The 13,556-nt window shown below is 37.8% G+C and overlaps 2 protein-coding genes across 2 annotated transcripts; one reads left to right on the forward strand and one right to left on the reverse strand.

Moving 5' to 3' along the window:
* Positions 1-2,272: 2,272 nt before the first annotated feature.
* LOC141697604 (uncharacterized) lies at positions 2,273-4,567 on the reverse strand. The gene is made up of 7 exons (XM_074502081.1): positions 4,553-4,567; positions 4,314-4,405; positions 4,059-4,133; positions 3,909-3,978; positions 3,093-3,194; positions 2,669-2,777; positions 2,273-2,435 (listed from the first exon to the last, which is right to left on the reverse strand). The coding sequence occupies exons 1-7, from the start codon at positions 4,565-4,567 to the stop codon at positions 2,359-2,361; spliced, it is 540 nt and encodes a 179-aa protein (XP_074358182.1). The 3' UTR covers positions 2,273-2,358.
* Positions 4,568-12,833: 8,266 nt separating this feature from the next.
* LOC141697608 (uncharacterized) lies at positions 12,834-13,316 on the forward strand. The gene has a single exon (XM_074502091.1). The coding sequence runs from the start codon at positions 12,834-12,836 to the stop codon at positions 13,314-13,316; it is 483 nt and encodes a 160-aa protein (XP_074358192.1).
* Positions 13,317-13,556: the final 240 nt, after the last annotated feature.

The following is a 13,556-nucleotide window of genomic DNA, read 5'->3' on the forward strand; positions in this document are numbered from 1 at the left end:
CTTTTTATCTGATTCGAACGAAAAACTTGATGGGTACTGAATCAGACTCACTCGCCTGGAAAAGGCTATGTTCGGTGATAGAAGGGTTGATCAAGAACCGATTATGATGGAAGAAATCGAACAGTTCGACCTCCTCCGGGCGAGGAAAGGCAATTCCCAAAGACGAGTGAGTTAATGGAAATGGTGATCCGGAGGACCATTGTGAAAAGTATGAATATTTGAAGAATGGGATGGGGCATAACGACATCATGCTCTGAAAAATGTTCAAGACCTACCTAAAGGGATCAGCCTCGATGTGGTACAAGTCCCTCATACCCCGGTCCATCGGGTCATATGAGCAGCTGAAAAGAAAGTTCTTGAAGTACTATTCACATCTATGCCGCAAGGCGAAGGACACTGAGGCCCTGGTCCACTGTAGATAGAGGGCGAACTAGGAACTAGGGGATTATTTGGCTCGGTTCAAGGAAGAAGCTGGAATTGTCACCAGTCTGGACAAAGTCAAATATGTGGGCTTCCTTACGGCGGGGCTGGACCCTTACAAACACTACGTGAAAAACTGGAATAGACATCGGTTATTAGCCGATGTAAAAAAAAATCCTGACCGATGTCTTCGTCGGTGTAGAGAAAGGTCCCCCCCTTTGACATCGGTTTTTAGCCGATGTAAAACATAGCTTTCCACATCGTTTTTTGGAAATAAACTGATGTCCTTTATCTTATATAAGTACGTAACAGCATTTTAATTTTGCAAACTAAGAGATTATAATCAATTTAAATATATCACACACAGTGTGATTATAACCTGTTACATCAGTTTTTTCTAAAAAATGATGTTTATTAAGACTATTAACATCACCCCCGTTTAAAAACTGATGTTAAAGATTAACATAGACATCGGTTTTTAGCCGATGTCTATACTTTACAATGGTTGTTCATTCAACCGAAGTTAAAACACATTTTACACATCAGTTAGTAACCGATGTAAAATGTATATAATTTTTCTTAAGGTCAAATACATCGGTTTTGAACCGTTGTCTAAAGTATATATTTTATGTTAAAATCAAAGACATCGGTTCAAAATTGTTGTTTATTTGATTTAACATCAGTTTGGAATTGCTTTGCCTGATGTTATTGAGTTGTATATACATCAGTTTTGGGTACAAAAGAACACAATATGCCTGTTGTTTTTTATTAGCATAGACATCGGTTTTTACATTTTCAGTGATGTGTATTATTTACATATTCAACTAGCCAAAAATTACCAATCGCAAACCAATCACAAACCAAACCAATCGCAAACCAAAACTATCAAAACTGAAATTGACTAATCGCAAACCAAAACTGAAATACTAAAAGCTCTTTAGCTATATATCAAGCACCAAACAAGCACGGAAATGCAACAAAAGTTATATAATAACTTGTAAATCATCCAGCAAAAGTTATAACAATCATTTAAACAAGTCAGACCGAATATCCACAATTCATGATCTGCCATAACTAGTCTAATTACGCAAGTCATTTCCAGTAAAGTGTGGTACTAGCGTGGTAGCAGACTACTTAAGCAGATTACAAGACCAACCAAACGAACAAACGACCAACTAGATGACAGTGTACTGATCAAACTAAATATTGTTCCCTGGTAACATGAAAACTAAACAAACTCTTGGACATATTGAAGAGTCTCGAATCGCACTTCATCAAGTTCCTCCCTTGTATAGCACTTTCGAGTCTTAGCTACCCACTGTGAAATTTACAGAGTGCAAAAACAGCGAATTAGCATACTATACTCTAAATATAAATATGCCCTGATAAATGTACATTTATTCTAGGTGTTTGCAGATTGCGCTAAATGTACATTTATTACCTTGGTAATGAATTTCATTTCTTTATCTTCGAATATCTCTTTCATGTAACGCATGACAACGTACCCACACTCGTATCCACCCGGTTGTTTTGGGGATCCCTAATCCAACAAAAAAATAACAATCAATCAATCCCAAAAAAGAAAGAATTTACAAAAAAACCATTCTACAGTCAAATGTGCACAAATGAATACTTATACTAAGGTTCTTAATCTTGGGGTTTTTGTTTACCTATAGGATCATCATAGCAGCACGAGCCAAGCATGTTGCCGTTATTACACTATACATTGACATAAAATATTATCACTAATCCTCCTATTATCCTGGATGATTCGGCACGCAATGAATCAAGTTCTGTGACCTGATGCGGCTACGAAGCTTTCCAAAGCAGAGTTTTTATCTTCAATGTCCCTAAATTTAGCTCTCCTCCAATGGCCTGCAGTTGATTATAGATAATTAAAATACAAAAGAAAGCAATCTGAGTTATAGACCAGTTTCTCTAAATCATCCTACCTGGTAATATCCATTCAAAATCAAATTGCGTTAACTTCTTGACACTCTGAATCTGTACCGGAACTGCCACACGCATAAAAAAAATACAAGTTAGAACTGAAAATGGACTATATATACTTCACCAGCTGTACTACTGAACCTTTTTTTGTTCATGCAGTGTAAAACATTTTTCTTTGTTCACTCTCTAATGAACAAGTGACTAAACAAGAACAAGTTGAAAATCATTAATCAGCAGATCTTGTAGGCAAAAAAACAACAACAGAATAATAATCATAAATTGATTCCAAGTCTGGTACCTGAAAACCAATTGTATATCTCTGAAATGCATAGTCCAGATTCATCCATTGCGATATGATCCCCAGAAAAAAGTACCTTAAGTGACATGTGTAATAAGCAGACTGATCCCTGCCACAAAAATAAAAATAAAATTGGGTGATGCAACACTCAACTATAACATTTTTAACCAAGTAAAGAAGTAACAACTAACAAATGGACTGTTTCCTTTAAACTGACGAGTGATGATCTGGGATATAATAAAGAGAACCTAACCTAGTAACCTTTAAAGATGAGGATATAAGATTCAATTTTAACGAACTCCTACATGCTTCTAGCAATTATAGGACATAGATCACATTAACTGGATTGCGGGTCAGTCCATTGATAACATAAATTAATGGTACACTAAATTACTAAATTTGCTGAAGGAACATCTTTACTCACTTTCGTGTGGCCCAGAGTGTGTATAAGCTCAAGATCATCAGCAAGCTTCCATGGCCCATTCCCCTCTAGCTTACACTCTACTTCAGCAGTAGAAGCATCTACCTTAGGAAAAAAATATAGTACGAATTATAAATTAAAATTACAGAAATGATTATGTAGAGAAGAGTTCCAGTTATGCCCTGAAGAATTTACAAATATTTCTTTTAGATTTGTTCCAAGGAAAATGATCGACAAATCTACTGAGTGAATGAGAATATATGTGAATGGCCATTTAACTGAGAACAATATTATTTTAACATTTGATTGACAAGTCGAACTGAGGTGGCAGTGTTTAAAATGTGGGACAACTGAATCGCCTTAAACTACCAGGTAATCTGTTCATCTCTCATTTTGAACGGGCAGGAAAACCATGTGATGATGGCCAAGATTTAAAAATTCAAACTTTCCCAATAAACTTCAGCTAAGAGGGATGATATTGATACACTGATGTTGGAAGAAGCTGTTAATAGAATCGTTTAAATAAACAATGTTCTAAAAAAAGAGAAATTAAGCAAGCAGGTTAAGCTATTGTTGTGACGCGGATATTTTTCCTTGAAGGCTAAATGAAAGGAAAATTGTTTACATAAGATCTTATCTTCTACTAGGTAGAAGTAGGTTTGCCTTTTTGATATAAACCTGCAATGTACTTGGTCCTGTCGAGTGCTTTAATATATATAGAGACATTAGGTGTGTAGTAAAAATATCTTCGTAGACGCAATATGGAAATGAGGAAATCAAGTAAAGTAGAATAAAAAATATAAATTTTTAGAAAAATACTTCTTCTGAGTGGATAATTCTGTCACAGCCTAGCCTTTTTGACCACTTCATATGATCTTCAATATCATCCCTGATCACAAAAGAAACAATAATCATTTACCAAAGGAAATTTGCAAAGCTCCGTATTATAAGTGTTATGGCAATTAGTACCTGTGCGTAAGAAACATGTAACGTGCTCCACCCATCATTTCAAATCTACGGGCCAGTTTATCTGTATATTTAGGACTGCAAGACCCGTGATGATCATATAATTCAAGTAGAACAATCAAAATTCAGTGCAAGACAATAATAAAAACAACTTCTCACCACTAAACTTCTTCATTTCCATGATATTTTAATTTTTGATGTACTAAATAGTAGAATGGATGGAGAAACCTTTTTGATAAATTAAACTACATATTGTACCTGTCCACAAGAATATTCCCTTCAGGATGGACAATGAAGTACGAAGCAGCCCCAAATGACTTCTCAGAATGATAACCACAATGATATATACCCTAAAACAAGTCACTGAATTTTGCTCAGTTAAAAAATCATTAAACAATTGAAAAAAATTTAGTCTTTGAATTAGACATTAAACAATAGAAAGTAATAAAAATATGAATCTGTTATGAAACATAAAAGAAAGTTCAGTTACAACTTACAAGCCCACTATCCATGATAGGTACACTATTAAGCAAAGAAAGTGTTATAGTTGGAACGACACACTCTTCTAAAAACATTTACAGGTTTTGAGCAAGTTACTGAGTTCAGAATCTTCGTTTCAAGCTTCAACCCCTTATTATGGCATCATTAAGCACTATGATCAACTACAAAGAAAACAGTACACACATAGAGGCCCAGGGGAGAGGGGGAGCTAATATGAACTCTTAAATATTTGTTAAAGATTTAACAAGTTATGATAAACCTATCATACCATATACAATTACATTGCGTTTCACTAATTTTATACCTTTTTTTAACGAATACCTAAATTACAATTACGACTAGTTCTCCTCAAAATCATTAACATCTCTTCTGTATTTCACTAATTTTATACCCTTTTTTAACAAATATCTAATTAAGCTTGTGAACTTGTTCTCAAGCTCATACACAACACAACTGCCTTCCATAAATTGCACAGTTTATATAAATAAATAAAATTGTAAAGCCCCATATCAGCACAAACAGACAATCAAAACAGAAAGAGGATTACTAAAATACATACATATTTTAAAACATACAATCAAAAAAGAAAGAGGATTACAATCATTTTAAATAACATTAGCACAAATATATCAACAAAGCCCCATTTCACACAAGTAAAAACAATGTATACACATCAATTCACAAAGATACACAAATTCAGTAATAATCTGACTATAAGACACACACACCAATCAAAAGTCCCAAAAAATCAAATTTAATTGAAAATACACTTACAAATTAGGGTTCGATTTCGGTGAAACAGAGCTCGATTTGTGTAAAACTTGCTTGATTCGGGTTGTATGAACACTTCTCAGGGTTGCATGTCAACCTTCTTGCTTGATCTATAATTAGAGGGTTTAACTTTGTTTTAGGGCTTGTAACAGGTAGAGGTGAAAGAGAGGGGATAATGATAGTTGAAAGGTGAGAGACGGAGACGGAGATGGAGAGAGAGAGAGAGAGAGAGAAGTCGGGGAGGGAGAGTGTACCGAGAGAGAGAGGTCGGGGAGGGAGAGTAGTGAGAGAGAAGGGGGGAAATGAATTTTGTTTAAGTAAAAATTTCCCCCGTGTTTTTTTAGTTGTAAAGGGGGAACAATTTGTTCCGTGTTTTTTTAATTTTTTAAAAAGCAGTTATATACAACGGCCGGCCATGAAACTGATGTGAATAATACTGTTTCACATCGGTTTGAGAGCAACTGATGTCAAAAATTGTTTTTACATCGGTTTTTTTTGTAACTGATGTAAAAAGTGTGATGTCTATTCCAGTTTTTCACGTAGTGAAAGGTAAAAAGCTTCGCTCTTCCCTTTATGATTCCCCCCCCCAAAATCCCTAAATGACATATATTTGAGGGGTGAGAACATTCAGCGTAAGATGGAAAGTATTGGGGGTTACAAAGATTCTCGAAGAGATGACCGATCGATGCGAGCAGAAAGATACGAAAGCTCAAGACCTGGGAATGACCGAAGGGATAGTAGGAAAGAAGGAAGAAATGAAACTGACCGTGAGGCCGAATGATTCCGAGATAGAGAGTCGACTGTATTCACCCCTCTGAATGTACCAATCTCCAAGATTCTCTATGAGATCAAGGGCAAGCCTGGGTTCATTCGGCCTTCCAATATAAAAGTCCCAAATCATAAAAAGAACTCCGACAAGTACTGCGATTATCACAAAAATAAGGGGCATAATATTGATGAATGATACCATCTCAAGAAGCTTATCAAACAGATGATCAAAGAAATCAAACTCAATCAGTTTGTTCGATATCTGACGGATATACTGGGACTGAAGGACAACCAGGAGGAACTAGAAGCCGAGGAGCCTGAAGAAGAGACATGATAAGGGGCGAGGTGAAGACAATATCTGGGGGCAGTGTGCTGGAAAGAGATAGCAAGACGGTGAAGAAAAAATACACCCGACAAGTGTACAACCTCTATCAGTTCGGCCAGGCGAAGCCATATAAGCCCATGACCTTCAGTACAGAAGATTATGAGGATGTCATTCGACCACATGAAGATCCCCTAATCATCAACCCTCTTATTGGGCAAAATAAAATCTGGAAGGTGCTCGTGGATACGGGTAGCTCGATCAACATCCTGTCCACAAAACCTATTGTAATATGAACTTCAGTACATATGCCCATGACCTTCAGTATAGAAGATTATGAGGATGTTATTTTCCCACATGAAGATCCCTTTATCATCAACCCTCTTATTGGGCAAAAAAAATCTGGAAGGTGCTCATGGATACGGGCATCTTGGGCAACATCCTATTCCATAAAACCTATTGTAAGATGAACTTGGCGGAAGAACAGCTACATCTCTGTAACGAAGCACCTCTCTATGCCTTCGGAGGGAATTCAATATAGTTTGAAGGTACGATCACTCTTCCCATTCTTTTAGGTAAATTACCATACATCGTTGAAAAGCAGGTGAAGTTCTACGTGGTTCTGATTGAAAATCCATATAATGCCATTCTGGGAAGGCCGTTCCTGTCAACCTTCGAGGAAGTAGAATCTATAACCCATCTAAAGCTCAAGTTCCCAACTGAGAAGGCGGTAGGAGAGATGAGGGGAGATCAGAAAACCTCCCGAATAATCATGATGGAAGACCTAAAGAAAGATCAGGCCTATGAGAGGCCATATAAAATGGGAAGAAGAAAAAGGGTCGAAGTAGAGCCCAGTGGGAGCAGAGAAACCCTCAACATCAAGTTTGAAACATTCAGGACGGATCTTTCAAGTTCGATTGCTGAGCCAGCAGCCGAGACCGAAAAGGTTGAATTATATGCATGATATTCGGGAAAAATGGTTTGAATTGGGAGAAATATGGAGAAAGATCTGAAGGAAAAGGTTATTTCAGTGATTCGGCAGTACCATGATGTATTCTCCTGGGGACCAGAAGATATGCCTGGTTTCGATCCCAAGACGGCTAAACACTACCTTAATGTGCAGCCCGAGGACAAACCGGTGAAGCAGAAGAAGAGGATTTCACAACCGAATGACAGAAGGTAATTGAGGCCAAGTAGAAAAGCTGTTGAAAGCTAAGTGTATAGAAGAAATTGAATATCCTGATTGGTTGGCTAACGTGGTGGTTGTTAAAAAATCCAATAGAAAGTGGAGGATGTTTCTGCACTACACAGGTCTCGACAAGGCTTGTCCAAAGGACCATTACCCCTACCCAGTATAGACCAACTGATAGACGCCATGGCCGGATACCAGGTACTCAGTTTTCTTGATGCTTTTTTCGGATATCATCAAATTGCCATGAACGACGAAGATGTGCCCAAGACAGCGTTCATAACTCTAAAGGGGACTTATGCTTATATCAAAATGCCCTTCGGACTTGAGAATACTGGAGCCACATTCCAGATAATGGTGAACAAAGTGTTCAAGGAGCGGATCGGTCGAAATATGGAGGCTTACGTGGATGACATGATCGTAAAGTCCATGTTCCAAGATCACGCCGAGGATTTAAGAGAATATTTCGAGACTCTCTGCGAAGGAACAAAATAAGGATAAATCCGAACAAGTTCACGTTCGGTGTGGCAAGTGGAAAGTTTCTGGGCTACATGGTTAGTGCCCGTGGGATAGAGGTGAATCCGGAGAAAATCGAAGCAGTGATCAACATGGAGGCTCCTAAATACATCAAGGATATCCAAAAGCTGACTAGCTAAACTAGCAGCCCTTCGGCAGTTCATCTCCCGTTCAACGGAAAAAGCGCTCCATTTATTCGCTGTGCTTAAGGGGTCAAAGAATTTTGAGTGGGGGACCGAATGTCAAAAGACATTCAAAGAAATGAAAGAATATCTCAGCGAGGCGCCACTCTTAATGAGGCCTGATCTGAAGGAAACACTTCTGTTCTACTTAGTTGTGTCTGACAGAACACTAGGGGCAGTACCAGTGAAAAATCACGAGGATAACCAACATCTTGTTTTCTATGTATCTCATGTCCGTAAGGATGCAGAAACAAGGTACCCCAATATCGAGAAATTCGCATATGGGCTAGTCATGGCCTCTCAAAAATTGTGACATTATTTTCAAGGCCGAACAGTTCAGGTGGTCACTGATCAACCATTGAAAAAAATTCTAACAAGACCAGAAGCTTCGGGTAGAGTTGTAGCTTGGTCCATTGAGTTGGGAGAATACGTCCTTAAGTTCGTCCCCCGAACAGTGATCAAAGCTCAAGCTTTGGCAGAGTTCATGGTCGAGTGCACATTTTCCGGGCCACATGACCTTACACCGGAGGAACAACTCATTCGAACCTAAGGTAAATGGAAGCTTTTTATGGATGGGTTGGTCGCCGGGAAGGAGTATGGGACCAGTTTAATACTCTCCAGCCCCGACGGTTTTGATATATGTCAGGCTATACGGTTCGACTTCCCCCTTACCAATAATGAAGCGGAATACGAAGCCCTCCTGGCAGGAATGGAGTTAACACGAAGCCTCGAGGCGAAGCACTTAAGGGCGTTTAGTGATTCCATGCAAGTAGTCAAGCACTTCTCAAGAGAATATGAACAAAGGGATCCTCGGACAAAGGCTTATGCCACAAAGGTAAAAGACTCTTCTTTTTTATTTAAAACTTTTAAGTTAAGTCAGATAGGCAGGGAAAACAATAGTCGGGTGGATGCTCTCTTTAGGCTAGCTTCGGCTGACACACGGAGCCTAACCAGTTCTATCTATCTCACCGAAGTAAAGACGTATTCGATCAAAAAGAAGGAATGCCTTGAGATTCACCAAGGCGCCGATTGGATGACCTCTATTCGGCATTTTCTGGAAAAAGGAATACTCATATTGGACCGATGGGATGCCCTAAAAGTAAAGTACATGGCATCAATATAACGACTCGTATATTTTGTATTATTTTAAAAATGTAATTGTTGAATAATTAATTAAATAAAATATGTGTATTGATTTTGGCAGTTGTGTGTTGTTCCCTATTATATATGTGTAATTTATTGGTGTATAGGGTTGAATGGTGTAATTCATTATTGAGTTGTATTATTTTGTTTCACTTTTAAAAGTGATTTTATTACATTTTTATTTTCATAAATATTTGGATTGTCTCTAAAATTATTTTTATGACTTTACAATTTTATTAATTATTTTGGGATTTTATAAAATTGAGAAATAAATATTTCATTAATTATTTATCTTTAAATAATTTTCTGATTATATTTATTTGTAAAATCAGTATTTAATTCCAGAATTCTTCAAAAATTACGAAACTTATATTTTATGAAGTTTATAATATTCTGAGAATTTTAAAATTATTTTGAAAATTTTTAGGATTAATTTCACCCGCGTGTTGATTCTTTTAAACGTTAAATGTGGGTATGAGCTGCGTTTTAAAAATAATTTAAAAATATTAAAAATTTTATTTTATTAACTTTCGAATATTTCGAGAATTTTAGAAATATTTTGGAAATTATTCCGATGTGTTTCTCCACAATTGTATCGTTTAAAAATCAGAATTCGGGATACGTGTTGGCATACTGAAGTGATACGTGTCAATTTCTTCTCCATTTCACATTAAATTTCTTACAGCATTTTTATTTCTTTCATTTTTCCTTTTCTTTACCCATTTGTCTCTCTCTCGGCTGTCTCTTTCTCTCTTACAAAATCTCTATCATCTCTCCCTTAATCTCTTCTCCTCCCTCTTTCGTTCCTCTTCCTCGTTCTTTTCCTCTTCCTCGTTCTTTTCTTCTTTTTCCCGGCTGTTCTCGGATTCTAGTAAGTTGGGCCGCCATTTTCTTCCCTTTCTGGCCGTCTGTTGCCGCCGGTTCTCCGGTGCGGTGATGGTGGTGAGTGTGTGTGCTCGATTATATGCACTGTGTGTGTTTCATGTGTATATGTGTGTATCATGTGTTTATGTATGTGTAGTGTGTGTGTCGTGCGTGTGTGTGTGTGAATTGTGTGTGTGTAGTGTGTGCGCGAGTGTGGCGCGCGTGTGTGATGTTGGTAGTGATGCTTCGGTTGAGTGATTTGGGTTCTGTTGGGCTTGTTCTGTTTCCTGTGTTGTGTTCCTGTTGGGCCGAATTTTTGCAGTTGGGCTTGATTGCTATCATTTTAATTTCTATTTCCTTTTTCTACAGGAAATTAAATAATTACTATTCGTGAAATTAAATTACTTTGCGTGCGGGAATCGTTACATTAATCTGTGGAATTTTTCATGTTGGAACCCGAATAAGCGGGTGCCCCGAAAATTTTACCGCCGTCCGCGATGAATTTCAACAAGCGGACGGTGGACGGTGATGATTTTTATCTGAGTCCTAAATTTATAAATAAATAAAACAATTCATATAAACTATTTTTGAAACTAAATAAATGTTTGTGTTACGAGTCTTATCGAAATGCGAATTATGGATTGTGATTTGTTTGATATTGTCGTCGATTATGTTTCGACGGGTAGGCTTATAAATAGAAGAGTCGCAGTGAAAAATTTTCTAAAATTTATTTTAAAATACGAGGAACGTACTTTACAAATAAAGAATTTTATCCTTAGATGAATTATGATTACGTGATTATGTGTATATACCTTATAAGAGTCGGGTTATCAAATTGGGTTATTAGGTTGAGGATATCAAGCATGTCGGTATAACTAATTAGGGTATTCTGTTACTGTAAATCCCAGTCAAGTCTCGCCAGGACCAAAGTCAGCGTAAAAGTTACTTAAGGTTTCTGTATAGCGTTCCAAGGCAAGTACCCTTGACCATTCTTTAATGGTTCAGTACATATGAGTAAACCGTTACTTTATTCTCGTATAGGAACATAAATGTTTTAAGTTATGTATCCCCTGTAGTTATAAATAATTGTTTTCAAACCTATTTTGGGGAAAAGTAACTTCGAAAGGTACCTATCTCAAATGACAATGATTTGTGAATCAGTTTTCCGTGTACTGTTAAATGAATGGTTTTGAAATGACATAGGTACAAGTGTTTTGAAAACATGATAAAACGATCAGATATGGGATACATAAGGGCCAGAGTGGCCTAGTGAGGTTGCGTAAGAGGCTAACTCGGTTGCGCGCATTATATAACCGATTAGTCCAGCAGGTCAGAGACCTAGCTAGTCTCTGAGTTCTGGAACAGGTGCATGGGATGGCAGTTGGAGCCGTCTGGTGCTGATAGCCTGATCAACTATCTTCATATATTCGTTACGTATCTGATTTAGCTTTGCGATTCCCATAAGGGAATAAGTGATTGACGCATTTGAATAACAAATGTTAATAGCACGCTAAAATTGGACTCTAGTATTTATACAGCACACAAATACGTTGTTTTATTAAGAGCATGCTAGTCAGTGATATCCAGTTTCTTTAGTGATTTAGTGAGTTAGGTTTTAATAAGTGGTTTTAATGCTGGACTTGGCTCCTCAGAGGTAGTTGCTGAATAAGTTTAGTGTGTTAGGTTTTAATAAGTGGTTTTTATTAATGAGTAACTTGAATCATACTTGAACCTGGATCGGATCTTGGTTTGGGGTCGTGTTAGTATTATATTAATAATAATAATATTGTAGTTATATTGTGGTTTGTTGTGTTTAGTGACGTCAACTCCTGACCCCGGGGTTGAGGCCGTCATAATCAAGCTACACAATTATCAAGGGAAGAATGTACCATCGATCTGTCAACCAGCCCCTCTTAAGGTGCTTAAATACTGAAGAGCAACATCAGGCCTTAGAAGCGGTGTACGAAGGGATCTGCGGAGAACATTTGGTCGGTCGATCTCTCACCTTTAAGATCCTCCATCATGGATTCTTTTGGTCGAATTTGCGAGCCGATGCGAGGGAATATACAAAAAAATGAAAGCAATGTCAGTTGTTCGCCACTGTTCTGAAGCAACCTCCCAAAGAAATGACTTATGTCCTTAGTCCAATTCCATTCGCTATGAGGGCCGTAGACATAGTCGGAATTCTCGCTACCAGCACCAAAATGGCAAAATACCACATAATTACCATCGACTACATGACTAAGTGGGTCAAAACCCGACCATTATCTGCCATAACAGAAGAAGCAGCCAAGAAGTTCTTTCTGGAGCAGATTATTATCAGGTTCGGGATTCCGAAAGTTTGTGTCTCGGGCAACGGAACACAGTTCGTTGGGAACAAATTCTGAAGGTTTCTGTATCACTTCGGGGTTCAACAGAAGTTCAGCTCAGTTGCGCACCCCCAGGGAAATGGGGTCAATCGAAGCAGCAAATAAGATAATCTTTCAAGAAATAAAGAAAAGGTTAGGGTAAGCCAAGGGAAGATGGGCCGAAGAGTTTCCATGGGTCTTATGGGATTACCAAACAACGCCCAAGTCTTCCACGGGGAAACTCCTTTCAGGTTGGCCTACAGAACAGATGCCCTGATTCCGGTCAAAGTGGGTCTAGAATCTTATAGAACTGAAGTCTACAATGTAAAAATCAACAATTTTGGATTAAGGGCGAATGTGGACTTGTTAGAAGAGGAAAGAGAGGTTGCCCGCCAAAGTAAAATGAAATACTTACTGCAGGAAGCCCAACACTATGATTTTGGAATTAAAAAGAGGTCGTTTAGAGTTGGAGATCTGGTCCTAAAAGAACTAGCCGCATCCATGCCGACAAGACAAGGGAAACTTCAGCCAAACTGGGAAGGGCCTTACAAAGTAACCGAGGTTGTTCGTCCAGAGACTTACAAGCTGGAAACACTGGTTGGCGAAGCAATCAAAAATACATGGCATGGCAGCCGCCTTCGAAAATTTTATCAATAAGGAAAATTTCTTTTATTTCTCATTTGTCCTTCATTCTGAACCCTATGCGAAAAGTGTAATGACTTAGTGATCAATGAAAATGCACTTCTTTATCGTAAATTTATTACTTGAAATTATGATAAACTGAGCGGCCGAACGAGTATTATCTAGGGGCGACCCCGAAGAAGATAAACCCTCTGGCCACCACATTTGGTTTTCTTAAGAAAAAGGGTGAATGAATATTATCTAGGGGCAATCTTA

Source organism: Apium graveolens, chromosome 2 (assembly GCF_009905375.1).
Source record: "Apium graveolens cultivar Ventura chromosome 2, ASM990537v1, whole genome shotgun sequence".
Lineage (NCBI taxonomy): Eukaryota > Viridiplantae > Streptophyta > Magnoliopsida > Apiales > Apiaceae > Apium > Apium graveolens.

Coding starts and splice junctions, on each gene's coding strand:
- LOC141697604 (XM_074502081.1), bottom strand. Junction 2,778..3,092: donor ACACTCTGGGCCACACGAAA/GTGAGTAAAGAT, acceptor TTTTTGTGGCAG/GGATCAGTCTGCTTATTACA. Junction 2,436..2,668: donor GATATACAATTGGTTTTCAG/GTACCAGACTTG, acceptor TGCGTGTGGCAG/TTCCGGTACAGATTCAGAGT.
- LOC141697608 (XM_074502091.1), top strand. CDS start 12,834: ATGGGCCGAAGAGTTTCCATGGGTCTTATGGGATTACCAAACAACGCC.